This window comes from Chlorocebus sabaeus, chromosome 6, assembly GCF_047675955.1.
Source record: "Chlorocebus sabaeus isolate Y175 chromosome 6, mChlSab1.0.hap1, whole genome shotgun sequence".
NCBI classification, from domain to species: domain Eukaryota; kingdom Metazoa; phylum Chordata; class Mammalia; order Primates; family Cercopithecidae; genus Chlorocebus; species Chlorocebus sabaeus.
The window spans coordinates 56,559,906-56,579,563 of NC_132909.1; the positions used below are offsets into that span (position 1 = coordinate 56,559,906).

The 19,658-nt window shown below is 54.0% G+C and overlaps 2 protein-coding genes and 1 long non-coding RNA gene across 12 annotated transcripts in view; 2 read left to right on the plus strand and 1 right to left on the minus strand.

Moving 5' to 3' along the window:
- The window catches only part of RFX2 (regulatory factor X2), a 121,667-nt gene extending 118,223 nt beyond the window's left edge, over nucleotides 1-3,444 (plus strand). For all 7 annotated transcript variants that reach the window (XM_007994962.3, XM_007994965.3, XM_007994966.3 and 4 more), the window contains 2 exons: nucleotides 975-1,017; nucleotides 1,653-3,444. In XM_007994962.3, coding sequence (XP_007993153.2) covers nucleotides 975-1,017; nucleotides 1,653-1,768 — 159 coding nt within the window. In that variant the 3' untranslated portion in view covers nucleotides 1,769-3,444. The remainder of the gene's footprint in view (nucleotides 1-974; nucleotides 1,018-1,652) is intronic.
- A 12,388-nt stretch (nucleotides 3,445-15,832) lies between these two features.
- LOC119622472 (uncharacterized) lies at nucleotides 15,833-17,833 on the minus strand. Its single transcript, XR_005239090.2, has 2 exons — nucleotides 17,606-17,833; nucleotides 15,833-16,061 (listed from the first exon to the last, which is right to left on the minus strand). It is a non-coding gene; the product is annotated as an uncharacterized lncRNA (long non-coding RNA).
- Nucleotides 17,834-17,943: 110 nt separating this feature from the next.
- Nucleotides 17,944-19,658, plus strand: part of RANBP3 (RAN binding protein 3) — a 62,567-nt gene continuing 60,852 nt past the window's right edge. For 2 of the 4 annotated variants that reach the window (XM_007994946.3, XM_007994947.3), the window contains exon 1: nucleotides 17,944-18,066. In XM_007994946.3, the coding sequence (XP_007993137.1) occupies nucleotides 18,045-18,066 (22 nt within the window). In that variant the 5' untranslated portion in view covers nucleotides 17,944-18,044. The remainder of the gene's footprint in view (nucleotides 18,067-19,658) is intronic. The other 2 variants (XM_007994951.3, XM_007994952.3) reach the window with 1 other exon arrangement.

Genomic DNA, 19,658 nt, shown 5'->3' on the forward strand with positions numbered 1-19,658 from the left:
CCCCTCCCGCAGCACAGCCCCCTCCCGCAGCACAGCCCCTCCCGCAGCACAGCCCCCTCCCGCAGCACAGCCCCCTCCCGCAGCACAGCCCCCACGCGGCCCCTCCTGCCTCTGGGGATCGGCCTGTCCTGGACATTTCATAGAAATGGGATCACACACTGTGTGGCCTTTTGTGTCCGGCGTCTCTCACTGAACGTGACGTCTGCGCTGTGACCCGGGTCAGAGCCTGGTTCCTCTCCTGGCTGAGTTGTGTTCCAGTGCGTGGCTGGCCGCGCTGCGCTGACCCTCGTGCCTCCGTGCTGCGTGCTCGCTCCCTCTCTGTGGCCGTTGTGAATGGCACTGCTGTGGGCATTTGTGGGCGGGTTTTGTGTGCACACCTGTGTTCAGTTCTTTGGGGTCCACGCCTTGGAGTGGACTTGCTGGGTGGGTTTGCCTCGAGGAAGAAACGAGGTGATGCTTGATGAATGGCAGGGTCCCTGCCCTCTTACTACCCAGAGGCCACTGCACTCTCAGAGTCGGTGGCCAGGGCCCCACAGCGTGTGCAGAGACTGTGGAAGCTGTCTGTTCTCTGCGTGTTGGCGTGGACGCCGGGCTCTGGGGCCACCAAGGAGTGGTTTTCATGCTGTAGACAGACTTCAGGGAGCAAAGATAACTTGGCCCACGGCCCTTCCATGCCACCTTAAAACCCGGAGCAGCCACACCCAGGGGACCTTGGGAACCAGCTCCTGTCCCCTCACTACCTCGAGCAGTCAGCACCCTCCACCCCCAGCAGTTCCCAGAGGCGGCCTGGACAGGGGACAGGGACCCACCCAGACGCCTGGCAGCATCAGAGCCACTTCTCAGGGCAGACCCTGGCTGCTTTACTGTGAACGGAGGACGTGGCTCAAGGCAAGGTTGGGCCAGCATCCCCAGAGCCCCCAAACAGCAACTGCCACCCCTCTGCAGGCGCCCCTGACTCCAGGTTTCTCTTTCAGTTCAACGATCTTGCCTCTCTGTCGCTGACGCTGCTTGACAAAGGTGGGTGCAGCTGCGGCTTTCCCGCCACGGCCCTCCCAGGAGGGTGGTACTCCTGGCCGTGGCCTGTCTGCCTCATCTCATGATGAGCAGGTGGAAATGGGGGCAGCCCCTGGCGGGGTGAGGGCCCTGGGATCTGGCGTCCAGACAGTGGGTGAGGGCCCTGGGCAGCAGGCGCCACTGCAGACTGGCTCGGCTGGGGCTCAGAGTGCTGCTGGCCTCTGGGTAGCCGCTGCCCAGGGACCTCAGCACCAGGTCTGGACCAGGCAGCCTCTGGTCTCCTGCACCCATGCCCAGCAGTAGAGTGGGACAGGCAGGCCGGAGGAGCCCCTGAGCCCCGTCCCTGCTCCACGCGGGTGGGAGGAGGACCCCAGAGGCCCCAGCCCATCGGCCCTGGGGAAGGGAGGCACAGGGCAGAGGCTCTTTCGCCTGGCCCGACCTGGGGGCACCTCTGGGTGACCAGGTAGGTGGGAGAGGGCAGGTCAGCCTGGAGCAGAGGCCAAGGCGCGGTCCACAGGCTGCCATGTGTCCTTAGTACCCTGCCTGGCGTGCCGGAGCAGCTCTTGGAACATGCGCTTCCATCTCTCCCTCCCATGCCCTCCTGATGATGGACACTGACCCTACCTCTCCCTCCGCAGACGACATGGGCGATGAGCAGCGCGGCAGCGAGGCAGGCCCAGATGCCCACAGCCTGGGCGAGCCCCTGGTGAAGCGGGAGCGCAGTGATCCCAACCACTCCCTGCAGGGCATCTAGCAGCCCCGGCCGGCTCCTCCGCCAGGTTCCAGAAGATGCCGCCCAGTCGCTCTGGGAACCTGGACTTCACCGGCTCCACCAAATTAGTGCCTCTTAGACGATGGATGTTTACTTTGACTCAAGCGGGGGCTCCCGGGGTCAGCGTGCCCTTGAAGGCCGAGAGAGTGTTCAAGAAGGAAAGCAGTTGTTGAAGCTACAGAAGCCTGGGCCGGGGCTCCCACTGACTGTAGCTGTGCTCTGGGTGCCAGGCCCCTGTACAGCCAGCAGGGCCACACCAGACCGTGGGTTCTTTGTTCTGGACAAACCCTCCTCTGCTGGAACTCTGGACTTTGGCCCCAGTCCCTTTAAGAGCTGAAGGGGCTGTGCTGAGAGCGCTGGCCCCTACACTCAACTGGAACCAATTTTCACCGTGATTTAAAAATTAAAAAACCTAGCAGAGCCCGAATAGAAAGGGACGGCCTCTCCCCTCCTACCTGCCACCACTGGGGAGACACAGAGCTCGCCAGCATCCCTGGAGTCCCCTCAGGAATGGAAAGTGGAGTGCCCTTGTCTGGTAGCACCATGTGGGAGGGACCCAGCTGGGTGCGGTGCCCTGTGGCCTTTTAGAGCCAGACTTCCCTGCCCCGATGCGCTGAGGCGGGAGGCCGGCCATGCTGCAGGAACCCATCTCCAGATGCCAAAGGACGTGAGGGGCAGCTGACAATCGCTGTGTCCTGGACAGATCCACAGCTCGAGAAAGAACAAGCCACAGAAACGGGCTCGCTCGTGCCAGGACAAAGCAGTGTCTTCCAAAAACTCAAAACCAGAAGTTCTATCAGCACCAGGAAGGATCTGGGGCTCTGTCCAAGTTCACTGTCACCATCAAGCCGCTGGCTGTGGAAGGAGTTTGTCCAACAGGAACAGTGTCACAGCCGCGACTTCGGAAAGCAGCCATCCCGCCTGTCGTCCAAACAGCAGTGCCTGCGTCCCGCTCCAGGAGTCTTCCAGAACACCTCCCTCTGAATTAATCCCGGAGCACCCCAACCCCCAGCGAGTCCCACCTTGTCCTCTTCAAAGTCAAAACTCTTCTCTGGGGACAACTATTCGGGACTTTCGAAGTCCCGAACTTGAGACACCGAGTTTGTCTCCATGGAGACATGTGGCCGCTGCAGTTGGACAGCTGCGTGCTGGAGTTTCTGCCCCAAACCAACTGCAGAGAAGAAAGACGAGCCTCGGCCCAGGACGCGCTTTCTAACGAAATGCAATAGTTTTCTCTTTTTGGAAAAATGTTTATACCAATAGTTTTGTGCTCTAATTGTTATTAGAATGTTTCTTATGAATGTGTACATTGCCGTATATTCAGTCCCAAATGTTTTGTTCTCATTCACACAGAAGGTACTAATAGCTCACGTGGCCTTTAAAAACCTCACTTCCCTGCTTGCAGGAGCTCAGAGCAATGCTCAGCCTGCGCCCGAGCGGAGGGGCGGGAGGAGAAAGACGCGTGCTCACTTTAGAAACGGAGTCAGGAATAATCACTGTTTGTCTGGTCGTATAGCCCAAACCTTAGATGAAATCCGACGGAAAGAATGTCTTTATACATCTCCTCTCCTTGGAGACACCGAAGCTCACAGTTAACAGATTGTAACGCCCGGCTTTTGCTCACTCCTGGTAACCAATACAAGCTGGTTTCTGCCTTAGGCTCCGGCCCGTCTTTCCGATCCACGAGGAGCAACAGAGGTGGCAGCAAAGCCACAAGCCTCTCAGGCCTGGTCTCATTTTTCATAGCAGTAAACACTGAGCGTGCCCACTTTTGGACGCGCTGTCCACACTCCAGGCCCTGCCCCCGCCCTAGGACACCAGCCTGCCAGGTTTGAACCACTCAAGACCCGGAGGAGAAGCCACAGAGGTGCCCCCCACACTTGCCTGCAGGCTCCCTGGGGATGTTCTAGTGCCTTCCAAAAGGAGCCCGGGCCCCTCAGTTCCTTAGCAAGTCCCACCCTGAGCCAGTGATGGCACAGAAACACTTCTTTGTCCAGGATGGTCAGTGGCTCCTGTTTACACTTTGGGTTTTTTTGTTTTTGTTTGTTTGTTTGTTGTTTGTTTGTTTAAAAGATGGTCTCATTCTATTACCCAAGCTGGAGTGCAGTGGCATTATCATAGCTCACTGCAGCCTCAACCTCTTGGGCTCAGGTGATCCTCCCACTTTAGCCTCCCCAAGTAGCTGAGACTATAGGCGTGCGCCACCACATCCAGTTAATTTTTTTTTTTTTTTTTTTTTTTTTTTTTTTTTTTTTTAGTGATGGAGGTCTTCCTGTGTTGCCCAGGCTGGACTCAAACTTCTCAGCTCAAGCGATCCTCTCACCTCGGCCTCCCAAAGTGCTGAGATTACAGGCGTGAGCCACCGGCCCGGCCTCCTGTTTGCATTTGTTACAGGCTAGACCCACTTGGATCTAGTGGAGAAGCAGGTGCACTGGTCTCAGATCTGAACCACTGGTTGTCCTCATGGTTTCCTTGGTACAGCTGGGGCCAAACTTCAGAATCATTGAGAATCAGTGCATGGGCTTGCTCAAAAACGGCCGATTCCTGGACCCCATCCACAGGGAGCCTGACTCGGTGGGATTCGGGTAGGGGCAAGGAAGCGTGCTGTTGCTGCCATTCCCTCTCAGGGGACTGTGGTGCGGGGCTACAGGACTTTGAAGAAACTCTGCAGAGGACAGCAATGGGCTCAGGAACCCGGCAGGGCCCACCTGCGGGAGGGAGGGTGGCCCACAAAGGCTAGTACAGTTCTCACTCAGCTGCCCCTAAATCTGTTTCCCGAGTGCCAGGCCAGTGCCCCATATGCCCCCAGAGACACTCAGCCTTTGCCCCAGTCCAGGCCTCTCTGTCCCAGGCGACACTAGAATCGCCCCTCCCTTCCCTGGGCTGGGACTCCAGGACCCCACTGGGTCCTGACGGTGCCAACTTCAGCCAGGAAATCCACTCGCCCCATCCCCTGCTGGGTCACAATTTCAGACCTTCCTCCAGCTGAGACCCCTGAGTCAAATTAGGCAAGTACCAACTCCCCACCTCCCCAACCGCCGCAGAGCCAGGCCCGGTGTAGACTGCAGGGTCCAGAGCAGGAAACCCAAGCCCTGCCCACGGGGCCTGACAGGCTGGGGAAAGCGGGAGCTCAGAGCATGGGGGATGGTGCCCCAGGAAGGAGGAGCCCGCTTGAGCTCCTCAGGCCATCATGTGCCTCCAAAGCCCTCTGGGCAGGTCCCCAGGGTGCAGTCGCCTCAGAAAAAAAAGGGGAAACTTGGTTTTACCAAGCATCTCAAGGGGCTACTGGCCATAATCACAGCAGCCTCCATGCTACACTTCTGTCCCGTCTCCTCTTTTTGATGACCTAAGGTAGAGGTAATCCCCACCGTACACGTGGGAAAAGCAAGGCTGCTGGTTGGAATGCCGATGTGATGGCTGGAGCACAGCAGCCACAGTGGACCTCAAGGTGGAAGCCCCATGATAAGGATGGGAAAACAATGAGTCAGAGGAGGCTGGGTCCCCGGTGATGGTAGAGCTGCCATTACAGCCCTGACCTCCAGGCAGATGTCAGCAAGGAGGGGTGGGGAGCCCCAGAGATGTCCCTGCCTTCACAAACTGTCTGGTGGCAGGAACTCCAGTGCAAGATGGGGGGACCTCACGCACTGCAGCTACCAGCATGCTAAGAAGGGGGAGATGCGGACCAGGCACAGTGGCTCACGCCTGTAATCCCAGCACTTTCAGAGGCCAAGGCGGGTGGATTACGAGGTGAGGAGATCGAGACCATCCTGGCTAACATGGTGAAACCCCGTCTCTATTAAAAATGCAAACATTAGGCCGGGCGCGGTGGCTCAAGCCTGTAATCCCAGCACTTTGGGAGGCCGAGACTGGCGGATCACGAGGTCAGGAGATCGAGACCATCCTGGCTAACACAGTGAAACCCCGTCTCTACTAAAAATACAAAAAACTAGCCGGGCGCGGTGGCGGGCGCCTGTAGTCCCAGCTACTCCGGAGGCTGAGGCAGGAGAATGGCGTAAACCCGGGAGGCGGAGCTTGCAGTGAGCTGAGATCCGGCCACTGCACTCCAGCCCGGGCTACAGAGCAAGACTCCGTCTCAAAAAAAAAAAAAAAAAAAAAAAAAAAAAATGCAAACATTAGCCAGGTGAGGTGGCGGGCGCCTGTAGTCTCAGCAACTGGGGAGGCTGAGGCAGGAGAATCGCTTGAACCTGGGAGGTGGAGCTTACAGTGATCGAGATCGTGCCACTGCACTCCAACCTGGGCAACAGAGCGAGACTCTGTCTCAAAAGAAAAAAAAAAAAAAAAAAGGAGAAGCTCCACCTGGAGTACCCCCCACCACCCCTGTTTTCCTCCTGCCTCTGGCTGCTGCTCCTCTGCGCCTGGGTCCTGCCCACTCCTCTCCTCCTTCTACCCCCTTAGTCACCTCAGCCACTCCCACGATGGAAATACCTCCACAAGCTGCTGACTTCACCTCTGCTCAGAGCTCCTGGGTGCCTGGCCCTCGGCAGAGCAAGACAGCAGCCCGGCATCTGGCCGTCCAGACCTCCTCCCCATGTCTCCCATCACAGTGTGGGCAGCACCTTCCGTCTACCCACATTGCCCTGCCTCACCCCTTGGCCCTGCCTCAAAATGGCCATTATCAGACCGTTTCTCCCCCTCCTCTTTGCTACTCCCCAGCTCCTCCTTGGCCAGGAGAGGCAGAGTGGCGAGGTTTGGACTGCACAGGTTTGAGAGTCAGCTCCACTGTGCCCTCAAGTAAATTACCTTCATCAGTTTCTCCCTCTGGAAAAGAGACAATACAAATACCTCACAGTGTTGCGAGAAAGAAGATCAATATACAGAAAGCACTGGACTAAGCCTTCAAGAGTTGTTTCTACCACTCGGCACTGCCGATACCACAGATGGTGGGGTGTCAGATAATTCTCCAGGGTGAGCCCATACTGGGCACCGCAGGGTGCTGAGCAGCGTCCCTGGCCTCCACCCACTCTGTGCCAGGAGCACCCCAGCCCAATCCTAACAACCCAAAATGTCTCTGGACACTGCCAGTGTCGCCTGGGAGACACCTTCCTCTTTAGCACTCGTCTTAATTGGTGCTTCCTCCAGGAAGCCTTCCTGGGTGCTCCCTGGGTAGATTAGGGTCACTTAGACCCAACTTCCCCACCATACTTTATAGTAATTGTTTGCAAATCTGTCTTTCCCACCAGCTCTGCGAGTGAGTAGCTATCATGTGCCTTGTTGAAATGGATTTCCCAAATCTATCACAGCACGTGCTCAGCAAACACTGAGGGCATGAGGGAGTGGGGAGGGCCCCCCAGAGAAGGCGTTCTTTACGGTAATCATGGGAAGGAAGGTGCTGTGCCAGGGAGGAGAAAAAAATGTCCAGAGGAGTGATGAGGAATTCCAAAGAAATTGGAATTCAGGCAGGAGGCCACCAAAGGTTTTTGATGTAATCAAAGCTGGGCTTTAGAAAGCTGTGTTCGGGCAGGGCGGATTACACCGGAAGGAACAGGAGCAGGGGGTCAATTAGGTGCTTGTTAAGATAGAACAAGTGAGGGGGAGAGTTGTGGCTGCGGGGTGGAGCAGGGGCACCTGGGAGCCCTGTGGAGATCAAATTGGTGAGTTATACCCGGTTTGATTTGGTTTTTTTGTGTGTGGTTTGGTCTTTTGTTTTGTTTCGTTTTTTGAGACAGTCTTGCTGTTGCCCAGGCTGGAGTGCAGTGGCACAATCTCAGCTCACTGCAACCTCCACCTCCTGGGTTTAATCGATTCTCCCCCTCAGCCTCCTGAGTAGCCGGGATTAGAGGCGTGCGTCACCATGCCTGGCTAATTTTTGTATTTTTAATAGAGATGGGGTTTTACCATGTTGACCAGACTGGTCTCAAACTCCTGACTTCAGGTGATCTGCTCACCTCAGCCTCCCAAAGTGCTGGGATTACAGGCGTGAGCCATCGCGCTTGCCTTTTTTTTTTTCCTAATGAACCAGGATAAAAATCTAAAACATCAGGAGTGATGATGTAATAAAGATAAATATAGCTTTGCAAAATTTTCATTTCAGTGTATGTGTGAGTGCACATATACACATGCATTTATGGTATTGGGCTGCAATGTAAAATGTATTGAATACGCATAGGTCTCCAGAGCCACAGTACCATATATGCATGAGTATATGTGCACTCACACAGAGGCTCTCAGGAGGGCTGAGGCTGAGTTGTTCTCAGCCTATTGTGAGATCGTGGGCCCCTCCTGGAATCCTGTCATGGACGTTTTGTGGGGTTTTATTATCCAGCATCCATCCTGCCTTCTTTTGGAATAACACCCTGATTCTCTTGGAGGAGTGATCTTCCTCTTGTGGCTTTAAATACTGTCTCTGTGTGGGCGGGTCTCACATATTGAGGGAGGCTGTTCCAGGTGGGAAGGGAAGGAATGAGTTCAGCGTGTTGGGGGTGGGGGGAGTGGTAAGGAGGCTGGTGTTGCTGGCACAGAGTGAATGGTAGGGCAGGAGGTCGAGGAAGGCTGCAGAGTAATGGGATGCGGCCTTCCTAGGTCCCGGGGAGGAGCTGGGATGCCTCCACTTGCATGTCTCAAATGGCATCTCACACCACTGGTTAGGCACACAGAACCCAGTATGTATTTATTGCTCAATAAATATTTGATGGAAGGGCCAGGCACGGTGCCTCAAGCCTGTCATCCCAGCACTTTGGGAGGCCAAGGCAGGCAGATCACCTGAGGTCAGCAGTTCAAGTCCAGCCTGGCCAACATGGTGAAATCCTCATCTTTAATAAAAACGCAAAAATTAGTTGGACGTGGTGGTGGCGCCTATAAAGTCCAGCTCCTTGGGAGGCTGAGGCAGGAGGATCGCTTGAACCCAGGAGGTGGAGGTTGCAGTGAGCCAAGATCATGCCACTGCACTCCAGCCTGGGCGACACTGAGATTCCGTCTCAAAAAAAAAAAAAAAAAAGAAAAGAAAAAAATGATGGAGGAATGAATTTGATTGGGGATGAGCAAAAATTAACCTACCGTACCCTGTACCCTGCTGACCCCATCCAACACTTTCTCCTTAGACTCTGAACCCTGAGCTGAAGGGTGAGACTGAAAGCAGTCAAAGTTCAGACATCCTGGCGGAGACACCCGGCACATTGTCCTCAGTGATTTTCGCCTCTAAGACCTGTTGAAGCTGCCAGTTGCTTCTCCTTTCTTTTTGATCTCATGAACATCCACATAACCTTCCAGCAAATTCCTCCTTGGCTTATATCTTCCAGAACTGCTTTTGGGGGGTTGCAATCAATCTCCAAAGAGATACACCCTCAGCACCCAGGAATTTTCTAACCAGTCTCAGAAGGGGATTCTGAGACCTCGTGAAGCCCTCCCGAGACGACAGCTCCTGTTTTCAAGGTGGCGCGTCCATACGGCTTGGTAACCGCAGCAGCAGCCTGGGAGCGAGGTGCCACTAAGACTCCCTACCTCCCCTTCCATGGCCTGGCTCATGGAAGACGCCAGAACCCCAGCAGATGCGGAGCTTACGTCCCGGTAAGTTTACCCGGAACGCAGCCAACTAACTGCCCTTTCTCCTGGAGTTGAGTTTTGATTCATACCAATCCTCTGCTGCCCCCGAGTGGTCACTGTGTGATACAGCCTGTTCCTTTTCGCAAGGGACACAGAAAGTTGGATTTTGCCCAGAAGCCAGGCTGATTTGTTTACTTATTTGCAATGATGCGTGATAAGAAAGATCAAAAACAAGGGAGTGAGTGAGCTAATTTCCTTCCTCCCCTTCCCTTCCTCCCCTTCTCTTCCTCGAATATTTCCTATTTGTTTACAGAGGCCTAAAATATCCCCCCAACATAACAATGCGAAAAAGTCACCTAGCAGACACCATTTAAAACAAGCGATTGGGTGGGCGTGATGGCTCACACCTGCAATCCCAGCCCTTTGGGAGGCTGAGACGGGTGGATCGCGAGGTCAGGAGCTTGAGACCAGCCTGGCCAACATGGTGAAACACCGCCTCTATTAAAAATACAAAAATCAGCTGGGCATGGTGGTGCATGCCTGTAATCCCAGCTACTCGGGAGGCTGAGGTAGGAGAATCACTTGAACCTGGGAGGCGGAGGTTGCAGAGAGCCAATATTGTGCCATTGCACTCCAGCCTGGGCAATAAAGTGAGACTCAATCTCAAAAAAAAAAAAAAAAAAAAAAAAAAAAGCTATCTTGGCCAGGCCCAGTGGCTCACACCTGTAATCCCAACACTTTGATTTTGCCCTAGGTGGGCAGATCACTTGAGATCACAAGTTCCAGACCAGCTGGCCAACATGGTGAAACTCTGTCTCTACTAATAATACAAAAATTAGCCTGGCATGGTGGTGTGCACCTGTTTTCCCAGCTACTCAGGAAGCTGATGCATGAGAATCGTTTTGAACCCAGGAGGTGGAGGTTGCAGTGAGCCAAGATTGCACCACTGCACTCCAGCCTGGGCAACAGAGAGAGACTCTGTCTCAAAGAAAAACAAAAGGTATAAATCGCCATCATGTGCCCCTTGCTAGGACGCGCTGACACAGACACACATGACTTCTGTGTAATCCCTGCCAAAAACGCTTAACCTGAGTTTCACTGTGAGGAAACATCGAACAAACCCAAAATTAAGGGGTATTCTATAAAATAATTGCAGTACTCGTTAGAAACGTCATTGTCAAGAAAAAGTATATAAAAAACAGAGGAAATGATCCAGACTAAAGGAAACTAAGGAGAAATCATACCTAAATGCAAGACAGGATCCAGGACTAAATCCTGGAACAGAGAAAGGACACTAGGGCTGAACAGATGAAATGTGAATGAGGTTTGCACATTAGTGAATAGTAGTGTATCAATGCGAATTTCCTGGTTTTGCTCAGGGTGTGAATATCTGAGGAAACTGATGGAAGTTATATGGAACCCTTTGTACTATTTTTGCAACTTCTTTTTAAGTCTGATTGTATTTCAAATTTATTTATTTTAAAATTTAATTTATAAGAGGCCGGGCGCAGTGGCTCAAGCCTGTAATCCCAGCACTTTGGGAGGCTGGGACGGGTGGATCCACGAGGTCAGAAGATAGAGACCATCCTGGCTAACACGGTGTGAAACCCCTTCTCTATTAAAAAATACAAAAAAAACTAGCCGGGCGAGGTGGCGGGTGCCTGTAGTCCCAGCTACTCAGGAGGCTGAGGCAGGAGAATGGCGTAAACCCGGGAGGCGGAGCTTGCAGTGAGCTGAGATCCGGACACTGCACTCCAGCCTGGGCGACAGAGTGAGACTCCGTCTCAAAAAAAAAAGAAAAAACAGAAAAAAAAATTAATTTATTTAACTTAAAATGAAGAGGCGGGGTGCCGTGGCTCACGCCTGCAATCCTAGCACTTTGGGCGGGGCAGATCACTTGAGGTCAAGAATTTGAGACCAGCCTGGCCAAGGTGGGTGGATCACTTGAGGTCAGGAGTTCAAGACCAGCCTAGCCAACATAGTGACAACCCTGTCTCTACTAAAAACATAAAAATTAGCCGGGTGCCGTGGCGGGCACCTGTAATCCCAGCTACTCGGGAGGCTGAGGCAGGAGAATTGCTTGAACCCGGGAGGTGGAGGTTGCAGTGAGCCGAGATTGTGCCACTGCACTCCAGCCTGGGTGACAGAGGGAGACTCCATCTCAACAAAAAAGAAGAAGGAGAAGGAGAAGAGAAAGAGAAAGAGAAGGAGAAGGGGAAGGGGAAGGGGAAGGGGAAGGGAAGGGGAAGGGGAAGCGGGAGAGGAGGAGGAGGAGGAGGGAGGAGGAGGAGGAGGAGGGGGAGGGGGAGGGGGAGGGGGAGGGGGGAGGGGGAGGGGAAGGGGAAGGGGAAGGGGAGGGGAAGGGGGAGAGGAGGAGGAGGAGGGGAGGGGGAGGGGGAGGGGGAGGGGGAGGGGAAGGGGAAGGGGAAGGGGAGGGGAAGGGGGAGAGGAGGAGGAGGAGGAGGAGGAGGAGGAGGAGGGGAAGGGGAAGGGGGAAGGGGAAGGGGAAGGGGAGGGGAAGGGGAGAGGAGGAGGAGGAGGAGGAGGAGGGAGGAGGAGGAGGAGGGGGAGGGGAAGGGGAAGGGGAAGGGGAAGGGGAGGGGAAGGGGGAGAGGAGGAGGAGGAGGAGGAGGGGAAGGGGAAGGGGAAGGGGAAGGGGAAGGGGAGGGGAAGGGGGAGAGGAGGAGGAGGAGGAGGAGGAGGAGGAGGAGGAGGAGGGGGAGGGGGAGGGGGGAGGGGGGAGGGGGAGGGGGAGGGGGAGGGGAAGGGGAAGGGGAAGGGGGAGAAAGAGGGAGGAGGAGGAGGAGGAGGAGGAGGAGGAGGAGGAGGGGGAGGGGAAAAAGCAGAGTTGATCAGAAGGAGACAGGAATGTGTCACCGAGCAAAGTGAAGGCTTGGGAACCCAGCTGTGGCACCCTTGGCTCTCCACCTCGCAGCACTGCTGACCCCTGGTTGCAGATCAGGTCATGGGAAGGAGAAGGCGGCCCTACCCCAGGTGAACAGGATCCAGCCCAGCTTTCTTCCAGAGGCAGTTCCAGCCCCAAATCCCTGGCTGATGTGCCTAGTTTGGGTTAGGGGTTCCTGCTATCATGGGCAAGGGGCCACCTTTGGTCACATCCGACATCCTGTTGTCAGGAACTTGAGGCCATGGGTTGAGGGAGAACAGGAAGGCAGATGAACCAATAAGGCATTCACGATGAAGTCCCTCCAACCTCACCTGGCTCCGAGCTCCTTAAGGGCAGGAATTATACTTGATTGATCACTCCCCAGGAATTACAGAAACCTGTGACTAATAGAAATGTCTAAGTTTGCTGGATAAGAAAAGAAACAACTTACTGAAACTCCCTGTGCTTGTAAGATAACAAAACTGGCTGAAATCAGTTGGAACGACATGGCGGACTGGAGTGTGCACAGAACGAGCTTGCTGATGTCAGAGCCTCAATTTCCACTGCATGTTTTAGACTAACACCCCCCAAATTTGCACATGCAATCCATGAGGAGGGATGAGAGATAACTGTGCATGCCAGAGGCCTTTCCAGACTTCCTATTTCCTTCTACCAATCGCCTACCTACTAATCCCACTATCTGACCCCTAAACCTCTTCTAATAAAGGTATTGACTGCCTTAGTGTGGGCGTGGTGCCTCAGGCCTACAATCCCAGTCCTTTGGGAGGCAGAGGGAGGAGGATCACTCGATGCCAAGAGTTCGAGACCAGCCTGAGCAACATAGCAAGACCTCCATCTCCACACCTGCAGAAAGTAAAGTCTTAAAGCTAGCACGGGGAGACAGCTTTGAGATGGACTCCCATCTGCTTGTTAGTCAACTTGCAATAAAAAGCTTTTCTCAAAAACCCTCGTGTCCTAGCATTGGCTCCTAGCGCGTCGGACAGCAAAGCCCCTTTTGCTCCGTAAAAGCACAACGTGCTGGTTCCCTGCCCGTGATGGGAAGATGAAAACTCAGTTGCAGCTGTGAAGGCCCCTTTTCCTGAAGCCCAGCTGCAGAACCACCGTCCTCCTTGGCTGCAGAGGAGAGAGCGACATAAGTCTTCAGAGCTCAGCCTGGGCTCAGGGGATCCTGGGAGACCTGTATCCTGGTGAGCCAAGGAGGAAGCAGACAGCAGGGAGGCCACTCAGCAGTTAAGGGTAAGTCTTTTGAAGGCCTCCCATTTCCTGCCTCCAACCCCCGCAATTAGGAGAAAGCCCTTACTCCTCACTGCAGCCTCCAAGGCCCTGCACGCTCCCTCCCTGAGCTCATCTCCACCACCTCTCTTTTTGGTCACTCGGCTCTAGCCACACCGAGATCCTCACTGTGTAAAAGTATTCCCGGCTGGGCGCGGTGGCTCAAGCCTGTAATCCCAGCACTTTGGGAGGCCGAGACGGGCGGATCATGAGGTCAGGAGATCGAGACCATCCTGGCTAATATGGTGAAACCCCGTCTCTACTAAAAATACAAAAAATTAGCCGGGCGTGGTGGCGGGCGCCTGTAGTCCCAGCTACTCAGGAGGCTGAGGCCGGAGAATGGCGTGAACCCAGGAGGTGGAGCTTGCAGTGAGCCGAGATCACGCTACTGCACTCCAGCCTGGGCGACTGAGCGAGACTCCATCTCAAAACAAACAACCAAACAGTTTCTGTGGGTGAGGAATGGGAAGGGCTAGGCTGGGTGGTTGTGTGGGGGCTCAGAGTCTCTCATGCAATTAGTCAGCAGCTGCCACAGGAGCTGTTGGGGGTTGGCTGAGCATCTCTTGGCCAGGGCCTTGCCATGAGATCTGTGTTTCAGCTTCCTTACAGCATGGCAGCTGCAGGGCAGTTGGACTGCTCACATGGTGGCCAAAAGCTTTCAGAGAGACTGTTCCAGCAATGCTGCAGAAGCTGCATTTCTGTCCCTTATGTCCTAGCCTTGTCAGTTACATGGTGTCATTTCTTCTGTGCTCTATTGATCAGCAAGCCCACCTACATTCAAGGGAAGGGAGCACCCTCCTCTCTTGCTGGGAAAAGGGTCAACAAATTTGGGACCATATTTTAAAGCTACCACAGTAGGCAATTGAGAAATATTTGTGTAAGTGAATGTTGACTAAGTTAATTTGCTACCAGAGGCCAGATAAGGAAAGCTGGCAGCCATCAACACTTGGAGGAGGCTTGCGAAACCACTGGAAACGTCCTTGGCTCATCGACCTGACAGGTTTTGCGTGTCTCAGTGTCCCCTGAAAAGCCACGACTGGATAATATTTAGCAAGTGATGACACGGTGCTGCGAGCTTCCCAAAGTGTGGGATGAATGTGGTGTGTGACCTGACTTTAGGCGACATGTAGACATGGTGTTAAACGATAATGAATCACATAGATTATGTTAGCCCGTTTTCAATTCTCTTCACTCCTTCTCATCACTTCAAGGAGAAAGTTCCCGCCAAGTGCTAAAGCGTCTTCAATAACGCTCTAATACTTGCTAATCTCCCTTTGTATCAAGGAAAAAGCAGTCCCAACACCTTGATAGGCAACAGTATCTACTTTGAATTTGAAAACATTGTTTCATTTTCATGTTTGCTTTTACAATGGTGTACTCATGGCTTAGTGGTTTTCTATTTTAAACGGTGATACAAAGTATCTATTTAATGAAAATTTAAACCAAAAGAAAAGTATCAAGTTCATTAAAGGTCACACTGTTCAGATATGGTAAAGGCTGAGAAGACCTACCCAAGAGAAGTTTGGGGAAACCTAAAAATAATGAGACCAACACCCTAGGAATGAGAGATGACCTGAGTTCTACACACTGTGGGTGACCAGGGGGACTGACATTCGAGCTACTCTTAGAGAATTTCTTTGTGGTTTTTTTGTTTTTGTTTTTGTTTTGAGACACAGTCTCACTGTGTTGCCCAGGCTGGAGTGCAGTGGTGTGATCTCAGCTCACTCCAGCCACTGTCTCCCGCATTCAAGCGATTCTCCTGCCTCAGCCTCCCGAGTAGCTGGGATTACAGGTGCCCGCCACCATACCCAGCTAATTTTTGTATTTTTAGTAGACAAGGGGTTTCACCACATTGGCCATGATGGTCTTGAACTCCTGATCTCAGGTGATCCACCTGCCTCAGCCTCCCAAAGAGGCTCACACCTGTAATCCCCCCACTTTGGGATACCGAGGCAGGTGGGTTGCTTGAGTGCAGGAATTGGAGGCTGCAGTAATGATCACACCACTGCACTCCTGCCTGGGCAACAGAGTGAGACTCTGGTATTAGTGATATCACATTAGTAACTTAATATAGGCCATGACTGAAGTATTTACACCAAGAAAATCAGCAGACGCTACAAATCAGGGTTCAATTTGTTTTATTAATTGTCTTGTGGTCTTAAGGAAGTGATAGAAAAATCAGTAAAATTTACAATAAACTATATACACACACATAAATACATACTAACAAATACATTCTCCTCCAGAGAAGCTGTTGTTAAGTATTTACCACATCCCACTGGCTGTTCAGAAAAGTATAACCATGTAAATAGCTCTAATGTCATAGCTCAAAAGTAGCCAGAGATAATATATAAATGAGTAAGCATGGCTGTTTTCAAATGAAACTTTATTTATAGACACTGAAATGTAAATTTCACACCATTTTCACATCAAGAGATATTCTTCTTTTGGTATTTTTTTTTTTTTCCCAACCAGCTAAAAATGTAAAAAGTCAGAGGGCGTGGTGTCTCATGCCTGTAATCCCAGCACTTTGGGAGGCCAAGGTGGGTGAAGCACCTGAGGTCAGGAGTTCGAGAGCAGCCTGGTGAAACCCCGTCTCTACAAAAAAACACAAAAATTAGCTGGGTATAGCGGCACACGGCTGTAATCCCAGCTACTCAGGAGGCTGAGGCAGAAGAATCACTTGAACCCGGGAGGCGGAGGTTGCAGTGAGTCAAAATTGTACCACTGCACTCCAGCGTGGGCAACAGAGACTCGAAAATAAATAAAAGAAAGGGAAGGGAAGGAAAGGGAGGGAAGGAACAAGGGGAGGGAGGGAGGAACCATTTTTAGTTCATAGGCTATATCTGGACGACAGATTGTAGTACTCCTCACTCTCTTTTAGATCATACTCAAAAAGGTACAGAGCTGGGACTCAAACCTAGGTAAGATCTGAAATACAAGGTCCCAGGCAGAGAGATCAGCAAGCATAAAGGCCCTTAGGCTGGAATGAGCTTGTGCTCCAAGGATGGAAAGACCCACATGGCTGAACAGCAATGAGCAAGGGGAAACAAAGTAGGGCATGGGAGCCAAGTTCAGGGGACTTCATAAGCCTGAATAAAAGGTTTAGGATATTCCAAGTTCAGCTGAGAGCCCTCTGGAAGCACTGAGTGGCCTTGATATTTCTGTTTTCAGTCTATGTATATATATACACACACACACACACAAATATATACACACATATGTATGTATATATCTGTGCGTGTATATATGTATGTAGATAAAAACAAAGTATTTATGTCTATATATATGGGGGGGTTCTTGCTCTGTCCCCAGGATGGTGGCAGTGGCACTGTCGTCATAGCTCACTGCAGCCTCAACCTCCTGGGCTCATGTGATCCTCCTGCCTCAGCCTCCCGAGTAGCCGGCCTGCACCACCACACCCGGCTAATTGTTGTGTTTTTGTAGGGATGGGGTCTTGCTCTGTTTTCTAGGCTGGTTTTGAACTGAGCTCAAGAGATCCTCCCACCTTGGCCTCCCACAGTGCTGGGATTACAGGGGTGAGCTACCGCATCTGGCTGATTATGTTTTTAAAAGACTTCTCAGCCTGCGGCCATGGGCAGAACAGAGCCTGGGGCTTCCAAAGAATGCAGCAAAGTCCAAGTCTTCTATGAGGCTGTCCAGGTCTTCCATGAGACAGATATGGACGATGTGGCCTAGGGTGGTGACAGCCTGGCTGGGGAGAAAGCGTGGATCTGGGCTGTACTTTGGAGGCAAGGCCAGGTCCGAAAGATTTGCTAAGAGATTCATAGCAGGTGAGTAGAAAACAACTCCAGGGTGTCCAAGACCCTCCCATGAGCTTGTGAAGTTGATTCTCGTGGCTCCGAGGGGTCGAGTCCCACGCGCCGGGTCCCCCCGACCCCCGCCAGCACCTGGGTCCCAGGGCTGAGCCCCCTCCTCGCGCCTGAGCACGACCCCCGCCCTCGCCGATGAGCTCTGATTCCCCCCAATCCCAAGCACCCCGCGCCCTCTCGCCACTTCCCCCGTGGTTTCAGGAAAGCGTTTGCTGAAGGTAACGGCTCCTAAGGCGGGTAAACTGAGGCAGGAGGTAACGCATCTCCCGCCCGCGCGTGTGGGGAGCCGCCGCAGGCCCGGGGATTTACCTGGAGGAAGACCTCGGCTGAGGCAGTTCAGTCCTGAACTGCTCACTGTCCCACCGCGGGGGATCCCCGGAAAACGAGCGGGAAAAACAAGAGCCTGAGGACCCGCCTCGCGCCGCGCGGCGCCGCCTCACTAAACCTTAGTCGCTGCCACTGCGCATGCCCCCTTCCCGGCCCTGTCTCCGCCCCCTCAGTCGGCGGGAAAAGGAGGCGGGAGACGGCTCGTGCGCAGGCGTGTGTTGGGAGCGCGGCTCCGCAGGGCAGGCGGCTTGGCCCGGCAGGTGATCTGGAGCGCGCCTCCACGCGGCGCTCAGCGCGCAGGCGCGAGCTGGCCGCCTCACAGGGAGTAGGCTTGTTAAGTGCGCACGCGCGGGAGTTTCTGGCAGAAAGCAGGCGAGCCTGGGCCGGCGCGGGGCCTTGTGGGAGGGCTTAAGGAAGTAAAATGGCGGACCTGGCGAACGAAGGTAGGGGAGGCGCCGTCGGGGACCGGCTGGCGGCCGGGGAACGGGCAGCGGGAGGACCAGAGGCCACAAGCGTGTGGGGGGAACACCGCAGAGTGCAAGGGTTTCGTCCGCTTCAGGCTAGCACCCTGGCGGGCCCTGCAGCCGCCCCCCATTGCCTCCCCTCAGGTCGGGCTCACCGGCCCGGCCCATCACTCCCGGCAGCCCCGGCCCCTGCAGCCGTCTGGCTAGAGGAGCCAGGAGGCCGTCGAGATCGCAGCCCTAAGGGCCCTCTGCGTCGCAGCCAAGCTCGGGGCTGAAGGGGGCGGGAGGAGCGGCCCCAGTGCTTCGGCCACAGATGTAAATAGACCTTGGGGCCTGGTCGTGGCCCGGAGCGCGCCACGCTCCCTCCCCGCCCCCTCGTCCTCCGCCACCCGGCATCTCCCCTTCCCCGGCCTGGCTGCCTATCTCCTGAGCCCATGAGGCCCTCGTCCTCCGCGGACCAGCCGCACACCGCGGCCGGAGGAAGCCCAGGCCGTTTTCACCCCGTCCCCGCCCCGAACTTCGGCCCCCACTTCCCGCCAGTTCCCCCCGGATCCTTCGGGGCGCCTCGTCTCCCCCTCATTTAGGCCCCGCCGCAGGAGCTGGGCCGCCGAAAGCCCTGGCTGCTTTTTGGTCCTTTTTGCTGCGCTTCCAGGCAGAGACCGTGCGAATCCCTCCTCTGTGGAGCGCTGACAGCCCACCTGAGTGTTTTTGACAAGGTTACACTTCCAGATCCCCCGAGAAGGCACCGTAAGGCTGATGTCTGCTTCCATCCACAGTCGTGTTGCCATGGCTGTAGCTTCAGGACTTCTGAGGCCTATTTTTAGCTCCCCCCTTTTCTAGTTGCACAAATGCAGGCAATCTCTCTACCTGTCTGGCCCTAATTCCCTCATCCGGTGCTCCCTGTGGCTGGAGAGTTTTCCATACCGAATTGCACTAATGAATGAATGATGATAGGAAGTGCTCGGTCTTGTGGAGCATTTAGGGTAGTACCAGTTAAGGTGCAAAGTCTTGACATAGTGTTTTCCCTGGGAGGAGGTATAGATACTGTTAGCCCCATTCACTTGATGAGGAAACCAAGTCAGCCTGGTTACCTCGCTTATCCAAGGCATGTCACACAGCTGGGAAGGAGCAGGGATGTGAACCAAGGTGGCCTGGCTTCAGATGCCAGACCACGGGGTCTCGGACTTTTAAAGATTCTGATTCTGTGTGGTGTTGGGCGGGCGCTGGGCATCTGTACAGGAAGCAGCACAGGTGGGCTCCCTGATTCTTGGCCATTTTATTCTATTTTATTTTTTGAGACGGAGTCTCGCTCTGTTGCCAGGCTGTGCAGTGGTGTGATCTCGGCTCACTGCAATCTCCGCCTCCCGGGTTCAAGCGATTCTCCTGCCTCAGCCTCCCGAGTATCTGGGATTACAGGCGTGCGCTACCACATCCAGCTAATTTTTGTATTTTTAGTAGAGATGGGATTTCACCATGTTGGCCAGGATGGTCTTGATCTCCTGACCTCGTGATCCACCCGCCTCAGCCTCCCAAAGTGCTGGAATTACAGGCGTGAGCCACTGCGCCCAGCT